The sequence below is a fragment of the Zeus faber genome, assembly GCF_960531495.2.
Source record: "Zeus faber genome assembly, chromosome: 1".
NCBI classification, from domain to species: domain Eukaryota; kingdom Metazoa; phylum Chordata; class Actinopteri; order Zeiformes; family Zeidae; genus Zeus; species Zeus faber.
Genome location: NC_137193.1, coordinates 37,469,907 through 37,493,984, shown reverse-complemented (window position 1 = coordinate 37,493,984; position 24,078 = coordinate 37,469,907). Strand labels below are relative to the sequence as shown.

General features: G+C 43.0%; 1 protein-coding gene across 1 annotated transcript; it reads left to right on the top strand.

The window, feature by feature from the left end:
• Window positions 1-7,065: 7,065 nt before the first annotated feature.
• Window positions 7,066-22,230, top strand: clocka (clock circadian regulator a; the record flags this gene model as incomplete). The annotated part of the gene is given in 20 exon segments (XM_080000438.1): window positions 7,066-7,097; window positions 7,294-7,442; window positions 7,516-7,607; window positions 7,702-7,791; window positions 8,772-8,892; window positions 9,516-9,629; window positions 9,725-9,843; window positions 9,923-10,005; window positions 10,532-10,638; window positions 10,791-10,938; window positions 11,358-11,422; window positions 11,635-11,642; window positions 11,644-11,887; window positions 12,447-12,550; window positions 12,897-13,061; window positions 13,518-13,676; window positions 15,574-15,765; window positions 16,291-16,487; window positions 19,145-19,397; window positions 21,308-22,230. Coding segments are annotated over 20 exon segments (2,703 nt in total). The 3' UTR covers window positions 21,569-22,230.
• Window positions 22,231-24,078: the final 1,848 nt, after the last annotated feature.

The following is a 24,078-nucleotide window of genomic DNA, read 5'->3' as shown; positions in this document are numbered from 1 at the left end:
GGACTCCCCCATTGCCCCCCACCCCCAAGCGTCTCCCTTCTCAGGCCTACCTGTCTCTGCTGCCACCGCTGTGTCTTCACCCGGACCTGGACCCCCATCCTCCTCCTCCTCCTCCTCCTCCTCCTCCTCCCGAGGGACTGGCTGCACCGGAGGTGGGCTCACATCAGATACTGTTATGTCTTGGGATGAACTGCTCCTGGTTCTGGTTCCCCGCTTTTTCCTCGCTTCACTTTCTTCCATTATTTTATTAGAGGTCCAGCCCCAGACTATCTTTAATCTTCTTGGCGTTTTTCGGGCTAAAAGTGTCTGGAACACGACAATCGCAGTATGCACGGACATGGTTGAGGTTTCGTTGGAACGGGGACGTTTCAGGCGTCTTGGCATTCAGGTTTAACCAATATCAATATACATTTGGAGCAGAAATTGGTGAAAAACTGTCATAATTTTACCAGAGGTAGAAGGACATTGGCGATTTGATTGGTTTCAGGAGTTTTGTGACATCATCATCCAAGGTTATATAAGTCCAAGCTTCGTCTCTCAGAACTCGTTTGCATCAGCCACTTGCGGACAACTTGAGCCGATGCTGCGTTTAAAGGAAACTCAGAAAACTAACTCGTGCTGCGTTCTACAAAATCCCAAAAGCTATAATTGGTCACGGAGGGTGTATTTTCACCGCAGGAAGTTCTAAGAACCTTTGGTCCGTCCCTTTCTTTTGTGTCCGCGCTGCGTCACCCAGGAACGATGGCAATTAGGGTTGTAATGGTTTATACCGTTTTAAGGTATACCGCGGTAACAGTTCTACAGTTCTGAACCGTGAGCCTTTCCCTGTAATACCGTGCCCATGCTATAAATTAATGTTGCAAAATTGAAGATGCTGACTTTAATTTACTTCACCTTTTGTTGCTGCTGCACGGTAGTATATGGCCAAATGTTGTAATAATCCATCCAATGAGTAATTTTGCTAAGTGCTGCGTTCCACCAGAGCTGCTTATACCAATATCTTACAACAAGGTGCTTTACATTACTTGCGCACGCATGGGAACAAGTGTAAACAAAGATGGCGAAACGGGATGTTTGGCAAAATTACTCATTGGATGGATTATTACAGCATTTGGCCATCTGATACCGCACAGCGGCAAGTTAGGGGAATTCAATTTTACACTACACAGGGTAAGGACGCCCGTTCGTCGTTCCCGACGTTCACATTTGGGCCTGATGCTGGAAATTTGTCATCAACGTCAAAATTTTGTCAAAATTGGGCTGAATCTGTGTATTTTGATCCGGGCATTATGGGAACTCGGAAATCTGTAATACGTACCTAACACAACTAAACTTGACCCTGTGCTGCCTGCAGCTATATTTTTTTACTTGTTTCTGCTTCCTTTCCTCAGGTTAGTTTGTCTAACATTAGTTCAGTTCAGTCCACTTGAGATACTTTGGTTTAGTTTTTAAGTTGGTTTGCGCAAAACTTCTCTCCCCCTGTGGATTAATAATCCAATAATGTTCTTCATTCTGTTATTGTTTTCGATCCATCGAGTCTTGTTGCATCCAGCACGTAACCAAGAGGCATGAACAGCTGATTTAATGTTAATAACTGTGTATTTCTGACCCCAAACCACCTTCAATCTTAAGTAAAAAGTCAAAAGTAAAAGTCTCCGATTGGATTGATCGGTTCTCTCTGTCTGCTGATACTTAGAATTAGTCTCAGTTGTGAAATGGTATCTGTGCCGTTTCTCCACATCATTTGTGTCTTGTCACTTTCGTTTGTTTTTTTTTTTTTTCGTTTTTTTTACAGGTCTGTTCACAAATGTCTACCTCAGGCTTAAAAGGCCCCGTTCACCAGCCGACACCCTGAAACGGACACAAAATGACCTCCAGCATCGACCGGTGAGTCCCAGCACGCCACTAGCTTAGCTTAGCTTTGCTTAGCTTAGCTGCTGCCCCACAAAGCCTTATTTGCAACGTGTCACTGTGGAACCCTGGAGTCTTTGTCCATGGATGCAAGTTATTTATAGCTTTGTTGCTACGGTAACAAGAGGAGTTTACTATAGCCACATCACCAGAGTGAGTGTCAACAAGGCTTGCGTGCTGTTTAATCTTTGATTTGTTGTTTTCACCGTCAATTTGGGTCGTATGGGGATTGACACGTTACCATTAAATCATTGCTAGACGTGTTTTTTGGAAGAAAGTACCTTTTTAGAATGTGCGTTTTATGGACGTTGTGATAGATCTGCTGGGACTCCTTGGTGTAAGATGCTCATGTTGTTGTTCCTCCTGCGTGTGAAGAGTAGGTGGTGTTACTGATGAGCCATAGAGCGTCTGTGTCCCGATCGGCCAGAAATCCCACTTTAATGCTCATCATCGCAGGGATGTGCATGTTTATGCTCATGTTCATCATCGGCAGGAAGATAAAGCTGCCAGTCTGTCATGGTATGCCTTTTGAGATATTTGGATATCCCCACTGCTACAGTCTGAGGTCAAATGGAGACTTCAGTTGCCTGTAGGGGTGAATATGTGTGACCCAGTTGTGGAGCGGTGGCTCGTTCTGGGCATCTCCCTGGATCACACATAGTGTAACCTGAGACAAGCTCCACAAAGTAGGAGGACGGAGGACATTGTTTCATCCAGCTTCAGCTCAAAATCTGACAGAAAATAATAAATCATACATTTTATGAAATGCAGTGCTACAAGGTACTTCAAATTCATTTGATGACAGTGCACAATATTTCAAACACTTCAATTCATAAAAAAAGAAAGACAATACAAATAAAAGAATAAATTAAATATAAAAAGTATTAATTTGAAATAGAAAATGAATGATAAAAAAGGCTGCTAACTTAAAGCAAGCTTAAATGTATATGTTTTCAGCTGTTGTTTAAAAATGTCCACTGATGTCCACTCTCATATGTTTTGGAATGGTGTTTCACAGTTTAGGGCATAGTTGAAAAAAGCTGAACCCCTAACTTTCTGTTGAATAGGGTTGTTGGTTAGAGTTAAAAAAGACCAACAATAATCTATCTACAGTTATCCCACTAGTCTTCTTTTGAGTGGAAAAAGATAAATATATGAATATATTGATGTTATGGTATATAATTAACTGTATATATAATTTATCTTAAAAAGTCTGCTGGACAAAACAATAAATAATAAACATATATGTTTGTGTGTGTGTATATATATATAATTTATCTTAAGGAGACTCATATATATCATTATTGAAATCAGAAATGCTTTCGTTTCGCTGAAACCCCATCAAACCTAGTCACCATGTCCATTTTGATTGTGAGGCGTTTATAGCGCTACAGGAAAACATGAAGGAAACATGAAGTAAACGTGACCTCATAGGGAGGGAGAGATCCAAGAACTCAAAACATCCCGTTCGATTTATACCGGATGTCTTTGTGGGAGTCTCTCCCCATCAGAAGAGGTTAAGGGAGGGTCTTTCTGGCAGTGGGGTGCCGACATGGGGAGAGTTTGATTAATAACTATAAACCAAAAAGATGGGTGGCCAAATAAATAATAATAATAAACAATAATAATAATAATAATAACAACAACAACAACAACAACAATCAGTCGGCGAGCAGGAGGAATGACCCTAGCTCCAGGTTGGCTAATGAGACTCACTTGCCGATCTCTGCAAGACAGACAAACATTAAGAAAGCTCCTTGTTATGAATCGGACCAATCAGTGGCACTTGGGTGCTAATTCGGCTGATTCTGGACAGTTGTGTGTCCGCAGAAAGGAAACTGCGCTGCTCTGCAGCCATGGCTTAACCACGGGCCTTGGTCTGTCGCAGTCTTGTTCTACTGCAAGAGTGAGATGAATAATTATTCCACTGTCAGCTGCTTGGATGGACAAATGGATAGATCCTCAAATGATCCCTGAATAGATGAAATTCTCTTTGTAGGAGTCTGTAAAAATCAAAAGTTGAAAACTGTCAATATAAATAAAATGATAATGTCTCTCATAATCAATAAAAAATATGCAGGACTGTGAAATCGCATTTGATCATTTAACTTCTTTTTGATATTATGGACAAAATGAGATTCTGTTGGAGGGCAATGTGAAGAAAAGGGATGTTGGTGGCAAACGCTGTCACTGTGGATGATGAGCCGGGCTTTGTTGTTGTGGAAGCAAAGGTCTTGTTAGGTGAACTTCTTATTGCTGGTGGACTTCTTTTGTTTGTCAGAACTGAGGTGTTTTTCTTTTTCCATGCTCACATTTTGCACTACTAAAAGCAGACTGTTTTTTTTTTTGTTTTTTTGGGGGTTTTTTTTTCAATCACTTAGAGGAGTAAATATGATTACCAATATTACACATGCACCATGATTGACTAATGTGCGACTGAGTTTGACGTCAAATGGAGAACAGGTATTTATAGCCACTGGTAGGTTGTAGGGCATGTTGACATTGACTCAGAGTTGCATGAATGCGCTTGTTTTGATGGGATTTCTGAATTAGTGTTGAAATAAGAGAACATAAGGATGAGTAGCTCCGACCCTGATCTAGTTCAGGGTGGCATCAAATCCCACTCTACCTGAAAGCTGGGATGGCCAGAAGGACTGGTCGCTGCTTTCTAGCATTACTACTGCTCGCTCGGGAAATAGGGGGTTCAAGTTAGGATCTCCGTATTTGTATGGGTATTAAGGAGTGCGTTCTGAGTACTTGACTGAAAGAAATGGTCTTCATGCTTCCTAATTCACATAGCCATCTGCACTCTGTGCCAATTGGTTGACTGCCAATTATGGAATATTAAGGTTTAGGTTAAAAATACTGGAGTAAGAGCAAGTCCACACCAAGTCAGATGGGGCAGAAAACCAGCATGGACAGCGCACTCGCTTACTCGTCAAGTTGACTTTTGAGACTTGGGGATGGAATAGACAGTGGGTGATGTCACCCGCTTCTTTGATTGGTCACTTTGAATATTATAGAATGTATCATAAGAAGTAGTTTAAATGCACAATGACTACAAAATATCATCTAATAAAATGTGCTGTGGACATATGCAATAATTGTGCATTTTATCTACTTCTTCTGATACGTTCTATAGAATTCAAAGTAGAGCTGCAACTAATGATCATTTTCATTATCGATTAATCTGTCGATTATTTTCTTGATTAATTAATAAGTAGTTTTATCCAGAAAATGTCAGAAATTGTTGACAAATGTCAATCACTGTTTCCCAAAGCCCAAGGCCACATCCTCAAATGTCTTGTTTCATTCACAACCCAAAGATGTTCAGTTTACTGTCATACAGGACTAAAGAAACCAGAAATCATTCACATTGAAGAAGCCGGAATCAGAGAATTTGGAAATTTCACAACGATGAATCAAAATAGTCCATGGGCAAAAGTTCCTTGTTTTAATTGTTTTACAGAAAAACATTTTTTTTGCTAATTCGAAAAATGACTTGACTCGAAACCGTGAAACGATCCGAACCGTGAGTTTTGTGATCCCTTGCACCCCTAGTTCCGTGCGCATTTGGATTTCGAGACCAATTAAACTGCTGGTCACACCTCAACAGTGATTTCATAGTGCCCGTTTTTCCTCAGGCGTCAATGGGAAAACAGGCACAATCAGTGGGCGTGGCCAGCAGTAAGACCTAGTTGTACATTTCACATGCAGGAATAAGGAACGATCGTAGTTCTGAGAACACCATTTTGAGGGACTTTTTTTTAGCTCCCACTTCAGGGCAGAGACTTTCCAACGCAAGAGAAACCTTCAGTGACATAAGTGCATGATGATTGGTCCAGATGTTTTGTCTACGGTGATTGGTCACCGACATGATCCAATGCAGCACCAGCAACCGGTATATTTAAAAACCTGTGTAAATATGTGTGTGGGTTTCTTTCCGCAGGTAACGGTTTAGGGAGGGAAGCAGAGTCTTTCTGGCCGTGGTGCGCCAATATGGCGAGAGTTTTATTGTCCATTGCAATATGTGGCATGCAGGCCACAATTTTTTATATATATATATATATATATATATATCTCTGAGGAGTCTAATAATAATCGGGGATAATAATTGTCCTCTTGGGCGCAGGAGGAATGGCGTTACTCTGCTGGGCTGCTCACGAGCCTGTGCGCCGATCTCGTCCGCAACCAACGCTTGACCACGCCCCTTTGTCCGCCACAATCTGTCACTATTACAATTTATTTCCAAAACATTTTAACACTTGCATAAAAAAACAAACAGTGCCCCTCTGCGCCCTGCCTTTCCCATCCACCCCCTCGCCCCCAGAGCTCGCTCTGTGCACTGGCCAGCCCACATTCACTCGCCGCCAATAAAAAAACCCCAATAAAAAACAGTAAAATAGTATTTTTATTGTAGATGTATTTAGTACATTTATTTTATGTTCTGACATTAATTGAACAAAACAAAGAATCCCTGTGCACTGTCCTGATGCGACCCCTTAACTTACGAAAGTCGGAACAAACTTTTAAATGAGGCCTTGTAGATCTAATATGAGCGAAGATTCAGCAGCTGGTTTGCTTATTTCTCGCCTCAAATTTGTTCAGTAACAGATTTTGGTGGACTGATGCGGTGAAATCAGTGAAATTTACGGAGTAAATTCAACACGGAAGTCATGCTAAAACCCGGTTGGCTCACATCACTTCAGCGTACCTACTGGTAAATACAACACGATCGATTTTTTTTTGCGACCAGAAAATGCGACCAGAAAAAAAGCCCTGGATGGTATCTAGTTCTGAGGTGCCCTCCCCAGTTCCTAGTTCCCCTCAGGGAATCCCCAGAACTGTTTGGTCCGAAAACACCTTTGGTTAACCCTTTAAGGCCCTGGTTTGATGGAATGAAATCCTGCTGCCGGCACACTTTACAGTTGTTAGCAGTTTCTCATTCAGACATTATGCCTGATAAAGCCAATATTATAGTAATATTTCTGATGCTGTTTTATTGTCTCATAAGATGTTCTAACCAGAGTGTCCTGGCCTGCATTGTGTCGCGTGTTGGCGCGGTGTCGGGTGTTAATTGGGGCGCTAGCAGAATGTAGTCCAACTGTCCAGTTTTTGACTTGCAAGGATGACAGCCGTATCTTAAATGGGTTAATGGAAGAAGATGAAAAGGACAAAGCAAAACGTTGAGATTCTTATCACCTTTGACTGGATACAACAAATTTGTGTGAACTGCACAGCAAACGTGAGCACAAACAGGTCCACAGTGATGCTTGAAATGTGGTTAGATGATGGCAGTAGCGGGCAAGCTGATCCACCAAGATGATACACTCTGCTAATTATGGATTAATACTTATTTAATCATATCATAACGTCCAACAGTGTGTCTCGAAACAAGTCTGAAAAGAAGCGCAGAGACCAGTTCAATGTGCTCATCAAGGAGCTGGGCACCATGTTGCCAGGGAACACCCGCAAAATGGACAAGTCGACCATCTTGCAGAAGAGCATCGACTTCCTGTGCAAGCATAGAGGTGAGAAACCTTTTTTGATTGAAGTTTTATCAGAATGGGAGTTGCCTTTTCTGACCTTCAGCCCATTTTCCAGAAATCGCTGCTCAGTCAGAGTCCAGTGAGATCAGACAAGACTGGAAGCCTCAGTTTCTTAGCAATGAAGAGTTCACGCAGCTGATGTTGGAGGTGAGCGGAAACAGACTCTGAATCTCTGAAAATTCGAAACCAAATGCTGCTAAAACCATAAAACCCTGTGTTTTGTTTTAATTTTTCTAATCAGGCGTTAGATGGATTCTTCCTCGTAATCATGACCGATGGCAACATAATCTATGTTTCCGAGAGTGTGGCCTCGCTGCTCGAGCACTTACCTGTAAGTAGAACGGGTGGTTTTAATAATATCAAATGGCCGTTCCTTGTATGTTTTACTCTGATGTGGAGGCTACAAACACCAGGGTGAGTTTATTTGTATATCCGTTCATCACAGTTCTATTCTCAAATGGCTTCGCTCGGCCATATTCAAAAGATAGTTTGTTGACACCCAAACAACCCAAAGCCTTGAGCTAGGAAAAACACCCCAAAACTCTGAATTGTATTTATTTATTTATTTTATTAAAATAATAATAATAATAATAATAATAATAAAATAAAATAAAAATTGTTGTTTTTCTCTGAAAATACCAATCAGATTATGCATTAGAACCTTTCTAACATGCCTCTAAATCCACTGTGTTCCTGAAGCTCTGTTTAAATGGAGTGAACCACCCTCCTGAGGCCTCAAGTTATATGAGCCAATGGGGTTTGGGCACAAGTTCCGGGTTCTGTGAGCCAATGGCATTTGAGCATGGCCTCCTGGTTTCGTTCTGTTTACTCCATAACTTTCACTGAGGGAGACATGAACACAACACCAGGACTCTCGCACGCGGGGATCTTTTTGTTTCATGCAAATGTCGGCTTGGCAGAGAGTAAAATGAGCCTCAGTGTTGTACTCACAGTGATTACTTTGTCATGTTTACTTCATTATTTGACACTTTGATCACGTCTTCTATAAATATCAGACATTGTAACATTATATATATGACAGAAAGTAAGGAAAAGCATAATAGGTCCCCTGTAATGCACAGCTGGAGTGTTTCATCACTTGGCCTATGTCAGCATTTCCCAGATACAGATGTACGTAAGAAGAGCAAAGGGGACAAAGTGAATCACAATTATCCACAGAAATGGAGGAGCATTGAAGTAGTAATAGAATGAGGTTACCATGACACTACCAGCTATCACAAAGAGTTAGGTCGTGGCAACAAAGCGACACTCACTGAATGTTCCTACACCAGTTGTCTTGTTGTGCTCCAGTCAGATCTAGTGGACCAGAACCTGCTGAACTTCCTTCCTGAGGGGGAGCATTCTGACGTGTACAAGGCCCTGTCCACTCACATCCTGGAGGGGGAGACGCTCACGCCCGAATACCTGAAAGGTGACTGAAATGTTCACATCCATAACTGAAACCAACAGCAAAACCGAAAACCTTCAATGAAAATAATCTTCTTCTTTCGACTGCTCCCGTCCACAGTGGATCATCTGCCTCCAATACCCTCTGTTCTGCGCAGTCAGGAACTATAAATACTACATTAGAAATGGTCGGAGCATAAACAGAGCACATAATATGTTGTTAAGATATAAAACATCATATACTGATGTCCTGATATAAAATGCCTATAATGCTTAAGCAGAATAAAAGTTGTGTTATCTTTTTTTATAATATGTTTGTGCAATAAGATAAGTACTCATATGTTATTAGTGCGATATGTCTATACAACAACTTAAATTAATTGAGTCAACATCAACATTACACCTATATATTAAACAACTGTTTTTTGGGTTTTTTTTTAGTAAAGTGACTGTGTTAGAAACTTAATAGAGTGAAAAATACAGATATTTGCTTTGAAATGTAGTGGAGAATATGTCGAAGAATTCCTCAAACTGAATATACATAAATAAGTACATCTTTGATTAACTTACTTGAGTACAATAACAAAGTATTTGTATTTTGTTACTTTAAATAGGTGAGAGTGATTCCTTATTTCTTTCTCACCGCAGCAAAAAACCAGCTGGATTTCTGTTGCCACATGCTCCGCGGGACAATCGACTCCAAAGAATCGCCCGTTTACGAATACGTCAAGTTCATCGGAAACTTCAGGTCCCTGAATAATGGTGAGTTTTGCTGATGGCGGTACAGACGCCTGCCGTGTCCATGGACTCGGCACCCTCTGGTGACTGCCCCGTGCGCTCACTCTGTCTCCCCGCAGTGCCTAACTGTACGAGGAACGGTTTCGACGGCGTGATCCAGCGATCGCTCCACTCCGCCTTTGAGGACAGGGTCTGCTTCGTGGCCACCGTGCGGCTCGCCAAACCCCAGTTCATCAAGGTAAAGAGCGGAGAGGCTTCTCTCCTTCTGCTGCTCGAAGCCGAGTGTGAGAACTTGACTCTTATTTCACCCAAAACAGGAAATGTGCACAGTTGAAGAACCGAATGAAGAGTTCACATCCAGACATAGCTTAGAGTGGAAGTTCCTCTTCTTGGATCACAGGTGAGTTCAAACTCAGAAATACAGAAATGACACTGTACACTTATTGGATTCATATTTATTCATCCCGTACAGTACATCCACCTATATTTGGATTTATTTAATTTAAACCCATAACCATACTAGCAACCATACTGCCACTTAGCCCCAGATATGCCCTTTAACTTAACTTATCCTGTGCAAAGAATCTCTTTTTCTCTTTTTTAGTTTTTTATTTGGCTATTTTCTTTGGAAAATTGGCACATTTGGTTATACTTATTTCATTTTTTCAGAGTGCTAAACTTTTTTATGGCAATTATCTGTTGAGCAATGCACCAATTGGTAACCCTAACCCTAACCTTAACCCTTTACCAAGACAAAACTCCTCGTATTTGAAAATGTTCTTAGTGAAATAAACAGAATGATACGACCCCCATCCAGACATGCCGTCTCAAACTACTGAGCACCTCTTGCAACTGAGGGAAGTTCAGTTCATCTGCAAGAGTTTTCGGATAACTTTTGTCAATAACTGTGGTGGTTATGGCTCCAGAGCTTCACCCATCATCGGCTACCTTCCATTCGAGGTGTTGGGAACGTCTGGATACGACTACTACCACGTGGACGATCTGGAGACGCTCGCCAAGTGCCATGAACACTGTGAGTCCTTCAGCCAGCACTCCCAACAGTCACGGAAAGTTCTGCAAAGTCCGAGAATTTTCGTAATGTAATTCCAGACCGTGAATTGAAATGAGCACAGGATCGAATCAGATTCTGAGTTCCGCTCTCTCTCTCTCGCCCTGTGGCCACAGTGATGCAGTACGGAAAGGGAAAGTCCTGCTACTACCGCTTCCTCACCAAGGGCCAGCAGTGGATCTGGCTGCAGACACACTACTACATCACCTACCACCAGTGGAACTCACGGCCTGAGTTCATCGTCTGCACCCACACGGTGGTCAGGTACTGATTGCTATGATCACAATTTTAATCAATATCGATTCAATCCCATGACACGAGGCGGCTGATGATGCGGTTCTATATTTGGGAATTGCTGCCAGCTTTTCAGTTTTACCATCCGACATGCATTACAGAAATATTTCACAGAACAAATTCAGTCTAATACAGATATTAAATATTGAAATAGATTTGTGACTGGTGGTATTTAATTGAAGCAGTGTGCATAACAAGACAAAATGCATAACTTTCAAACAAAGTATCAATATTACAATTCTCAAAGCGATTCACTAATTGAAACAAAGTTTAAGCATATCGATTATCGATTTTTATTTTATTTACTTTTTCACAGACATCAACATAGGAGTTTCCCTGATATGAATATCACACTTTCACATTTTACATTCTTCCTGTTGTGTTTGCAGTTATGCTGAGGTGCGGGTGGAGCAGCGCAGGGAGCTGGGGATCAAAGAGCCGGCTTCAGAAATGGGTGATAAGGTGAAACTCTTGTTTTTGTTGTTAAAGGAACAAGAGAAGAAATCACTTACGTATTTTGAGCTTTTACTGATTTAAAAGGACAAATACCTCAACGTAAAATTACTCCAGTAAAAGTGAAAGTATGTATTTGACATTTGATGAGTCATTGATAAGCACTTTGATAGATCCAGCCCCTTATTTTTATATACGTATATTCTGGTACAGTTTTTGATTCAAAGTCAGCACTCGGGTTCGGAGTCACAGCGCAACACGTGCAGCCAGAAGGAAGCCATCGAGCGCTTTCAGCCCAGCCGTACGCCCTCAGCCTCCTCCTGCAGCTCCCGCAAGTCGTCCCACACCGCCGTGTCCGACCCCCCATGTAAGCAACACCCTGCTCCCACCCTGATCCCACCGACATCAGCCCCACGTCGCTCAGCGGAGTTATCAGAATCAGAATCAGAACCGTCTTTATTGCCAAGTAAGTTTACACAAACAAGGAGTGTGTCTTTGTGTTTGGTGCATAAAAATAGCAATACACATAGTAAGAGATAATAAGAAAGTAAAACACATGTATTGCAGGTCAAGAAACATATATGTAAAATAGAACAATAAGAAAACACTATGTAAAATATACAAGAATGTCATATCGTTGTTTTTAAAATAAAGAGATATAGAGTTTGTGCAGGAATGTGCAAATGTTCACAATATGAAGTATAACAATATGTGCTAGGAGATAGATAATAGTCCATAAGAATGAAGATTGTGCGGTTTAGTAGACGCACAGACCTGTGAATTTGCCCCAAGTTTACGAACAAAACAAGAAAAACAACACGCACCAACACACCATGGCAACCGTCTGTGGCACCATCTTGGGTGACCGCTTGAGCAGACCACAATCAGAGTGTGTGTGGGGTGAATCTGCTAAGTTGTTGAGATGTGGAACTCAAACAAAGTAATAATATAATTTAGGATTATCTGAATCTTGGAATGATAGAAGCTCCGTCTAATCGGAGCTGAATGCCTGTGTTTCCCTGTAGCGTTGCAAAATAAACTCCAGGGAAACAGAAGTACCCCGAGGAGACAGTCTGTCTCCTCGGGGTTGGAGATGATCTCAACACGAAGGTCGTCCATAAGCAGCCAGGTTGGTATGATCTTAGGATCACAGTAATCATAGGGCATTACACAACTATTATAACTACATTATAATATTGTAATCGAATACAGACCTCATATTTACTCATATCATCATATCTTATGGAGCACAAATGAAGGTTGCTTTAAATTATTGCGGTACAATTTGACGGAAGCTACATGATAATATAAAATTATTGGCCGGTTCTGATAAATATCTATACATCTTAAGTTCAGTCTAAATATGTTATTAGCTGTTGGGCTTGATCTGATCACTGCAAACATCTCCAGATGAAGCATTGTTGTGTGTTTTTACTTATTTATTATGTTTGTGCTTTTCTACCTGTTCCCATCAGCACATGATAAGCTCCCAGAATACCAGCCACAACATGGCACCATCCATCACGTCACCACCACCACCACCACCACCACCACCACCACCACCACAACCACAACAACAACAACAACAACAACAACAACAACAACAACAACAACAACAACAGATTCAGCCAAGTGGTCAGGTAGGACATTTGTTACTTTAAAAAAATATATGAACTCCTCAAACAAAAAAAAATCACATTGAAAAACTATTCAATTGTTTGCTTCTCATTCAAAAAGCCAGACTATATGCAAAAATCATCCATCTCTTCAAGTCTTCCATTGTAGTTTCAATGTATTGCCATAAGTTAGAGACAGTCGCTATTGTCATACGAGGGCTGTGAAACCAGAAGTGGTCAGTTATATTTTGAAGTAACTGACCACTGATATTGCGTATATAGAGTATTCCACAGAGTCGTGTGAAACGTTTTTAAAATTTCGTGCGAAAATAAAATAAAAAGCAGTTTTGATACCCTGACAAAATAGCGGACCAGAATACTCTGCTCTTTATATCGAACCATGTCACAGCCCTCGTTCAGTTCTCCTTCACTCAACTTCCTGTCCTGGTCCCTGTGTCACTTCCCTCCCCTGTCCCGCAGCCCGTGGTGCAGTTCTCCAGCCAGCTGGACGCCATGCACCACCTGAAGGAGCAGCTGGAGCAGAGGACGCGTCTGATCGAGGCCAACATCCACAGGCAGCAGGACGAGCTGCGGCTGATCCAGGATGAGCTGAACCGCGTGCAGGGACAAAGTCTGCAGGTCGGACGCCTCCTCCACCTCCTTCATTTTCTGGTTTTGAGTTTTCTTCGGTCAGCAGTACAGACTTAGACTGTTAGTTTGGGGTGATCAGAACACTCAGATTGTCATATACAGGTACTCCTCACTTAACAACCTACCTGTTTAATGAACGTTCGGACTTACGACCAGCTCTTTGACCAGTCTGTATTGTGCAATACCGCGGCGTGTGTGCGGAGTCTCAGTGTCAAGCATCTCATGGCGCATCACCGTTCTTAGTCTGTCTGGTTCCCGCAGTCTGTCAGTATTCACTACACTAGCGTAAGCAATCACCATTCCCCCTTAGCCTGAAATAACACGGGTCCTCGCTTATCGACCAATTAACTTAACAACCTGGTCCTAGGAACGGAACTCATCGTTAAGTGAGAAGTAACTGCATTTCATTAGAGACATCCCACATCTTGACGTTGACGTTCTTCTATGTGTCAAAAAGCAGAAAATGAAGTTGTTTTTAATATCTATATCACACTTAAAAATAATTTGAGCCGTCACAATGACTAGATTATCACCTGATCGCATTTATTTGAGCAGATCGCAATATTTTTCTAAAATTGGAAGATTGCACAATCAGGTTCCCATCCAAATTTTTTGCATGACAATCGTCAACTAAAATGTTATGATCTTGACAGCCCAATTGGCACAGGCGGTCTTTCCATAGGGCATAGTTAGACAACTGCCTGGAGCCTCGCGCACTAGAGGGCCTCCTGGATTTGTGCAGCTTTTTTTTCTTTTTTCATAAAAACTCTGTTTACTTGGTCTCTCCAGCGATGGAGAGACATGGTGGGCGGAAGAGAGTAGTGTTGGGGCTTTAGGCCCAGTCCACACATATGTGGGTATTTTTTTAACTTGGTATTTTCTCTGCGTTTTGGTCTCCCATCCACACCACAATGGTATTTCACGTCACTGAAAACAAAGCTTTTAAAAAAACACCGTTCCAGGGTGGAAAATCTTCGAAACTCCTCTTTCTGCGTATTTGTGTGGACCGGTGAAACATGTAATGATGACGTCATGACCATCGATTTTCACGTGCACAATTTTTGTTTCACACATTGAGCATGTGCCAGAAACCAATGAAACCAAGATAACAATGGCGGACTACCAGTGTGTTTCAAATGGCTTGTACTGTTAGGTTTAATGTAGATAAATAAATGTAAATAAAATAAAAAAGTTTGGTGGCGACGCGATCTCTGCCATCCGCTTTGCGATCCGCTGTGCCTCACCACTTTGCGTTTCTCCAAACAAAACCAATAATAACAATGTGTTTTTATAACGGATGTATTTATTGTAATTGAATGAATAAAAATAAAACACTGTACGTAACAGAGAGCTTGAAGCCGGTACAATCCCGGAAAAAAACAGTCTGGTTAGCGTAGTCTAATTATATGTTTACAAGTAGTGTAACTTCATCATTATACTGCCATGCGGACGCATATAAATACACTGCGCCCTCAAGCCACCTCGCCGTCTGCGGTTCAAAGTACGCCAATGCCGTGCTGTGTTGTTGTTGTACTCACCGCTCAAGAAGAAGGCGGAACAAAATATATATTTTTAAATAACCATATACATGTGGACGTGGCCTTTGTGATGAAAAGTTGAGCTCTTTAAAGAGATTTGTCTCTTTATGTTGTGGTTAAAAAAAAACCTTTCTGTCCAGTATAGAAATTCCAATAGTGGCTCACTGGGTCTCATCGCCTCTGTTTGGGACTCAGGCTCGCTCCTCTTTTCGTTCCAGTCATTCCAGGAATGAAAGTTGCTGTACAATAATGATGATAATAATAATTAATAATAATGTTGTTAATATATTACTTGTTTTATTATTATATTCATCATTCTAATGATTATGTAATGTCTGTGATTTCAGATGTTCCTGCAGCAGGGAAGTGGAGCAGTGAGTCTGGGCTCGGTGCAGATGGCGCAGGGGGGCTCACTCCTCCAGGGTGGGGCCCTGGGCCTGCAGGGTCAAGTGGTCTCTGCAGGAAGCCTCCAGAGCAACCTGCAGCCACCGGCCCCCCAGCAGACCCTGCTGCGGGAGCAGAGCTCAGCGATGCCGCAGGTCAGCCTCACTGCGAGTACTCAGGGCTGATACTGAAGGAAAAGTACAAGTACAAATACAAATACCCAAATCTCTGTGTCAGCAGAAATGAACAGTAAGGGACAGTTGCAAGACACAGAGGGATTTAATTAAAATAAAGGAAGCAAAAAAGGAAGCTAAATGAACTATAAAGTCATGTATTACTCGCGTCCTGTGGACATGGTCACTCGCATTTATTGTTTTCATTGTTAATGATTAAAAGAGCAAAAGCAAGAGCTTGTGTGCTGCTCAGAATATGGCCTTCTATCATACTCCATTCCTTGTTTTTCACCTTTTGCATCATGAGTAATTGTGTAGGTTACTTAATTAGGAATGTAGTCTATTATGCTATTATTCTATCTAGTACTATGCTTTTTTATCGGTTCACAGTCCTGTTAAATAGTTCAAAAATGCAAAGCACAATAAATGTGGCCTTGAAATGATGTCAGAACAATAACACCACAGCCTCCCTGTCTTCTTCCTGATCTGTTTTCTTCCTGGTTGCAGCCTCAGCAGCGTCCCCCAGGGGCCCTGCAGCAGCAGCAGCAGAGCTCCCTGGCCACTCCGCTCTACAACACCATGATGATCTCACAGGGCAGCCCCAGCAGCATGCTGCAGATCGCCACCAGCCTGGCCCAGGGCAATGGCCCCAGCGCCCCCGCTGTGGTCACCTTCTCCCAGGACCGCACTGCCACGCAGATCAGGTACTGTCTTTGTCACACCGCCCCTGCTGGCTCCAAGCCGCTCCTACAGGGTCCCCGTCAAGCCACTTGTTTCCTACGGAGGGAGCAGCAACAACCGAACCTCACGGCAATATGAATCCTGCTCGAACCTCGATCGCCCACCCCCAGCCTCCAGTTCAAACACACCGTTGGCAAATAGAGAGACTCAACGTTCAGCGATCAATAAAAAAACCTCTTTAAGTATTGTGTGTGTGTGTGTGTGTGTGTGTGTGTGTGTGTGTGTGTGTGTGTGTGTGTGTGTGTGTGTGTGTGTGTGTGTGTGTGTGTGTGTGTGTGTGTGTGTGTGTGTGTGTAAATGTTATTATTATAAAAAAAATTTGTAGAATATTTTGCATTAGATATTGGTTATAATAAAGACCAAAAATAACTGTGTTTACTGAGTCTGAACAAGCATAAGCAGTATATATTTCAGATCCCTCACCCTCCCGTGTCCTGTACAAACATCTTTAGGTTTCACCCTCCCGTTAGTCACAGAAGATACAGAATTCATTTACAGAAGTGAGCAATGTATGATTAAAAAATTTTTGGGGGCTATTTGTATATATCTTTTCTCTAAGTAGTTTTGAACACTATTAATAGAATGCGTATGAAAAAAGGATCATGAGAAAAGTAAGTAAAATAACAGCCTAATGAAAACTGTTATTTGTTGATTGCTTAACGTGTTCGGATGGTTCTGTGTCGTGCAGTTTGAGCAGGAAATAATGTTTGTATTGTTTCTGATTGATATTTCACAATGCCCTATATAGACCACTCTGTTGCAACACATTTGCATTTCTCTGCCAAATGATGCATGGAATTTCTTGCCACATATTACATGATATTGTTTAGGACAGAGGTTCCCAAACCGTTTTCTGGCAAGGCCTCCGTGACAGATGAAGCTCTGGCTCTTAAGCCCCTTTCCCACTTGCACTGAAAGCCGTAAATGGCGATGTTCCGTATTGCTGTCATGTGGGAAAAGGAGCCGGTGTTGATGTTTCGTAAAAGTCGTCCTGTGAATTTCCCCACTCTTTGTATAATTTCCGGGAAAATTCCGGCTGGGAATGGGAGTGTGTGGGAATGCAGTAACATTGCCTTAAAGTAGGGTTGGAGCGGAATCCAAATAAAGCACAAATAGCGGGATTTTACTAGAGCCTAATCATCAGTCAGAAACCCTTCAGTCGACTGACTTCAAGTCGAGCACTGTTTTTTGGGGGGGGTTTTCGTCAGTCAGTGTGCATTAGAATAACAGGATAAAACAGATAGAAGCTTACAAAATGCACAGGGATAACATTTCAATGAGGAATTATCAATAAGGGGAATCATAAATATGTTTTTATATGTTTAAACGGATACGGTTCTCTGTGTGCCCCGATCGCCGTGCCCCATTCCTCCAAATAAAACAACTAAAAACAGTGTGGGGACAGCTTGCACGACCCGTATGGATGGGTATTGTTAAGATTTTAACGGTACTACTACTCCTACTGATACTGATTTTCGATCCAGTACTTTAACGGTACTGTTATCGGGTTTTTTTTCATTTTGTTTTGTTTTTAATTGAGAAAAACTGAAACAAATTAGGAGCAGAATTAATACTGCTTTATTTTCTGCGTATTACGCATGGAGAGGGGGCGGTCGGAGCAAAATCTGCACCCTCGTTTCCACGTATTGTAATGGGTTGTATAGCTTAAATATATATATATATTTTTTTTTTTTCTTACATCCTCCAATACCGTTAACAGTATCGGTAACCTCTGAGCTTATCGATACTACGGTCTTTAATTTAGCCCCTGGGCTAATATAATGAATACCAGGTCGGTTTGGTACCCAACCTGAGTCATGAGTGATCGCTCGTGCCCCGTTCCTCCGTTCTCCAGAGTCCAGCTACGTATCTGTGGCCCTGGAACCAGATGCCTTCAGTAGGGACTTGATGTCAGGTCCTCATGTCGCAGGGCTGATGCCTGTCTCACTCCCACGCCCCGCAGCTGAGCAATTTCTTTGATGTAGCATGAGTCATTCAGCAGCGGGTTTCCACTAGAGAAAGCGTTGGGCCGGCCGTATGGGAATTTAACTCTGTGTCGACATTTCACAACATCTGCTTCTGAACTCAAACCTCATTAAGGAATCCACCTGACATCACATTCAACTGTAGACTGAAACTCCTCCTAAAATTACATGTTAATGATTCAGCCATTTCATGACACAGGATCTGTCGGTCCTTGGAACTCATTAAAACGTATTCGATTTGAATTGATGATTTAATAACGTTATATAATTAAGAATCATCTAGTTCATAATCTGCTTCTACCTCCTACTGGGCTCCCTGTTCCAAATATATTCAACTTTCTTTTAAACTAACCTGCCGTACTTCACTGAATAAGAGAGAGATGATTTGTCCAAAAATCTGTCTTACATTTTGTCAAAACTTTGCATCAGTGAGTTACATATTTTGGGAACCTTTTAAGACAGACACCCTGTCATCAGAAATTTTAGGTCATGTCTTCTGATTTACCAACTAAAATTTTGTCTGACTATCATGAAGGACCCAACCCTAGTGAAACCTTGCGAGGGGAAATCTGTTTTCCTTTCCTGCGTTGTGGTACCTTGCATCCGTGCTGACCCTCTCCTCCCGCCATCTCCAGGTTCCCGACGGCTCCGCAGCTCCTCACCAAGCTGGTGGCGGGTCAGATGGCCTGTGGGGCCGTCATGGTGCCCACCACCATGTTCATGGGCCAGGTAGTGACAGCCTTCGCCCCCCAGCAAGGCCAGACACAGACCATCAGCCTATCCCAGCCGCCCCAGCAGCAGGAGCAGCCGGGCCAGCCGCAGCCCCAGAGCGCCGCCCTGCAGGCCGGGCAGACCCAGCTGCCGGCGCAGCAGACCCAGTTCCTGCAGGTATCTGACGCTCTAAAGTGGAAATTTGTGAGATTATGTTGCTAAAAGAAAAATCCCATATTTGATACTTTATTTAGCTGGCACTTTTTAAGAAGCAGCCATTCAATGTATTCCCTTAATACATGTGCTCCTCCTTCAATGCTGTTTCAATTGTTGGTGGCGGGGTCCACCTTCAGCGATAATGGAAAGATTGCGTAAGCAGTGAAAACTGTTGATATGGATGAACATTCACAATATATATATATACTCCAAAAAGTTAGGGATATTCGGCTTTCGGGTGAAGTTTCCCCCTAATTTCATTTTCACAACAGGTGTTTGATTCATGAATCGAACAATACATTTCCTGGTTCACTTAGAATTGGTATTTTAACAGTCCTCTTCATCACGCTGTTCACATTTTGACATCATGACACCAAGACGACACCTAACAACTGATCAACGGTACCTCACCATTGTGAGCCTTCAAACAGGATGTTCTCAGAAGGAAGTGGCCACTGAGCTTAGAGTGTCACAGAGTGTCATCAGCAGGTTGCAACAGAGATACAGAGAGACTGGAAGAGTCACAGAAAGGCATAGAAGTGGACGTCCTTTGGCCATGTCCCACACTGATGAGCGCTTCATTGTGAACAGTGCCCTGAGGAACCTGATGATGAATGCCACTCAACTCCAGGCACATTTAAGGGAGGTGAGAGGCACGTCACGTGTCACATGAGACCATTCGAAACCGTTTCCATCAGCATGGTCTGCGTGCTAGACGACCTTCAAGGGCACCTGACCACACCACCAGGCACAGGCATCATCGTCTTGCATGGGCCAGGGAGCATTGACGCTGGACGAGGGACCAGTGGCCTCAGTGCTGTTCTCTGATGAAAGTCGATTCACGTTGAGCAGGAACGATGGCCGCCAACGATGTTGGAGACGTCAAGGAGAGCGCTATGCATCAGCCACTGTTGTCACCAGACGAGCCTTTGGTGGTGGTGGTGTTACAGTGTGGGCAGGTGTGTCTAGTCAATACAGAAGTGCCCTACACTTTGTGAATGGTACAGTGACAAGCCCATACTACCTGAATAACATCATTAATCCAGTCATTGTGGCCCTGCATGAACAACACAGGCCTCATTTCATCTTCATGGACGACAATGCTCCAGCTCATCGAGGTCGCATCATTAGGGAACAGCTGCTGGAGACTGGGGCACCTCAAATGGAGTTGCCTGCACTTTCTCCAGACCTGAATCCCATAGAAAACCTATGGGATCAGCTGAGTCGCCGTGTAGAGGCTCGTTACTCTGTACCCCAGAACCTCAATGACCTGAGGGCCGCCCTTCAAGAAGAGTGGGGGGCCAGGCCTCAGCAGACAATAAGTCGACTTGTGAACAGCAAGAGACGTGGTTGTCAAGCTGTAATTGATGCTCAAGGACACATGACAAGTTATTGAGACATTGACATTTTTTGTTGTGGTAAACCCACCACTGTTGTTGGCTTTTGTTTCAATAAATTGTTTGAGATGAGGAAATCACCATTGCATGCTTCTACTTAAATGACCGACTTTCATGATATAATATCACTGTCGCGTGAACCTTTTACATTTTCCATAAATTTAAGCTGAAAGCCAAATATCCCTAACTTTTTGTGAATATATATATATATATGTCTCCCTACCACCTCGAGTGACCAAGATCAGTACAAGGTATAGTGAATGACGAGTGTAAATGATGCAATGTTGGAAAAAAAATTAACAATTTCAAATGGAATTCTGGGAACTGAAGGACTGCCACAGAGGATCTGGTGGACTTTAAACCCTTTCCACCCATTCAAGTCCTGAACCTTCAAGGAGCACATTCTTTGTACCACCAAAATTTGCTGTGTTTGCTCTCAGACTAACTCCAGTTTCTCCTGCGTCCCCCCTGCAGACTCCTCGGCTGCTGCATGGAAACCAGTCCACGCAGTTGATCCTGCAGACTGCCTTCCCATTGCAGCAGCAGGGCACCTTCACTGCCACACCACAACATCAACAACAACAACAACAACAACAACAACAACATCAACAACAACAACAACATCAACAACATCATCAACAACAACAGCAGCAGCAGCTCCAGCTCCAGCAGCAGCTCGTATCCCAGCGTGGAGGGGGCGGCTTGTCAGACCGCCCCCCCACGCAGCCCCAGTAAGATGGCAGACCCCGTCGGAGGCGGGGCTTAACTCAGATAAGCTAAAGTAAGCAAAGACAGCTGCAACTGCAGCACAGACACCGGCACCTGAAAGGCATGGAAGGGCGGGGGGGTCTGGCCTTCCCCTTCCCAGGATGCATTGCTGCTCAGCTCTCTCAGCGCATGTGTGAGCGCCCGGCGCCTCTAGGTCGGAACTCGGAGTCCAGAGCGCTTTATTGTCCCGCGGTCGCGGCAGAGGGGAATCAGACTCCCAATCATGGACTGAGCCCCCACCCCATCCGTCCGCCCGGGGTGTGTGCCTGTGTGCGTCCACACTGGGCTCACCCTCGCAGGACTAGTATGAGCTGAGCCACCTGCCATGCGCGCTGCGGCTCCAGAGAAGTTTCGGGAACTGTGTGTCTGGGAGCGAGATCCGCCGCTGTTTGTGTTTTTGTTTTTAACGTCAAAATGAAAATAGGTCAGAAAATATTTTTAGGAATGTCGTGTAGACTAAAACTTTTACTGTACAGAACATCACATGTAATATAATGTGTAAATATACGGTGAATAAGAGAGAAACTAATATTTTATATGATGCATGTCCTGCAACGTGTAGTCTACTGTTTGTAGCTTTGAATATTCTGTTTCTTTTCTAGTGTTTGAGGAAAAGAAAGAATGGAAACGTCTTGAACGTCCTTCCTCCGCAGGGATGACGCCACGGCTGCTGTCACAGTTTGTTTAAACCCCCCAAATCCCACAAAACTCAACGCAAATATTTCCATGTGAGGCTATTTTTAAGCTTTAGAATGCAAAGCTGCCCGCAAGGTTTCATGTTTCCTGCAAATACTTTCACTTTGATCTAATGTCAAAGCGCCTGACGAGATTTTCCATTTTTAATGACATTACTTAAGACTTAAAGTCACACAAAATACATTTCTTGCCCACAGAGTAGAGTAGAATTTGCTTGGTGTCTGGTTGGTTTTAACAAACATGAATTGCTCGTCCCTTAAATTAAAGGTTGTATGAAGGGATTGGTAGCCTGGCATCGCCAGACTTAATTCGTAAATGCATATTAGTTTGCAATCTCTTAGTTAGTTTTAGATTTTGAAGGGGCATTACCAACCAATGTCTCTCAATGCAATCGGATAGACCTACAACCAATCAGAGCACTGAATAGATCTACAACCAATCAGCAACAACACGTGTGACGTAGCGCCGAGCGATTGAGTTGGTAAATTAAAGTTTTACCAGATCCTGTCAGAAGTACGGCAAACACATCTTTATCATCAACAAAAGATTTTTAGAGGAAATATACCGTTCAGTTTGTTTAATACTGTCGCGATTGCGGATTCAACAAACCGTTCCACATCAGCGGCAGTCATCCTGGTTGTTTACAAAAATGCCTCAACGGTGCTCTCCTCTGCATCGCTATCGTATCAAACCCTCCCCTTATTAGATAAACGGTTGTGATCGGTCCGACCCTGGCACAGTGGGGTGGAAGTCTGTTTGAATGGGAGGGCGGCCAGATGTACCCTGCAGAGCAAATGAAACATGAGCTGCAGATTGGTCTGGTTGGTTCGTGGATTGGATTTCTATCCAGGGAGTCTTGGAGCCGAAACAAACCCCACGGAAAAAACGTGAAGCCAAATGCAAACACACTCCGATCGTACGAACCAAGCGCTCGAACGTTCCAGTGGATGTCGTTCAACCATGTCCACCAGGGGGCAGTAGAGAACAAACCTGATCTGGTTCACAGAACGACAACCACAACGATCAAGAACATGTCGACTCTTGAGGAACGTGTCACGTTGTGCTTATTGTACCAGAGTGAGAAGAGACAGTTTCTGAAAAGAAATTACAAATAAATAAATCAATATTTCGCCACTCCCCAAAGACTTAAATTCAGCTGCCATGGTGATTAGAAATTAAAAACTAAAGAATATAAAATATAATATTTTTGGAGGCTCTATTAGTTCCCTCTTGTTTCTTGTTATAGCACCCCCGAGCTGTGACCCATGGTACCGCAGCCCGAGTTTACATGGTGTTCAGAATTTCCAGGCGAAACAGAACGCAGCGACGCCCGAAACCATCGTTGCGAAGCTCGAGGCATTTGCGCACATACGTTTGGTTTGTTCCAGGAGGTGGATGAATGGATTCGTGAGATACATCGTCTGCGTTCTTGGGAAGATGCTGCTTACTAAGGGCGACCAACAGTAATTTCAACAGTTTTGTCAAAGCTGGTCTCCTGCTGCTTCGGACCTTTAGCGATGGGCCGGCTTCTACAAACAGCTTCTTCAAAGCCCCATCAAAGCTTTATGGTCGCTTTGTGATTGAAGCAGTCCAGTCTTACTGATACAACCTTTAATATACCAGATGAGCGTGTTGCAGCAGGGGCTTGTATTTCCTACGTCTTGGATGTGTGTGTCTTAAGAGTCTGTTGTGTGTTTGCTGGAAGACATTAAGGGCTGCGGTGTCATAACTCTCATTCCTCTAATTTATCTGATTTGATGACATGGTGGGAAGTGATTTGC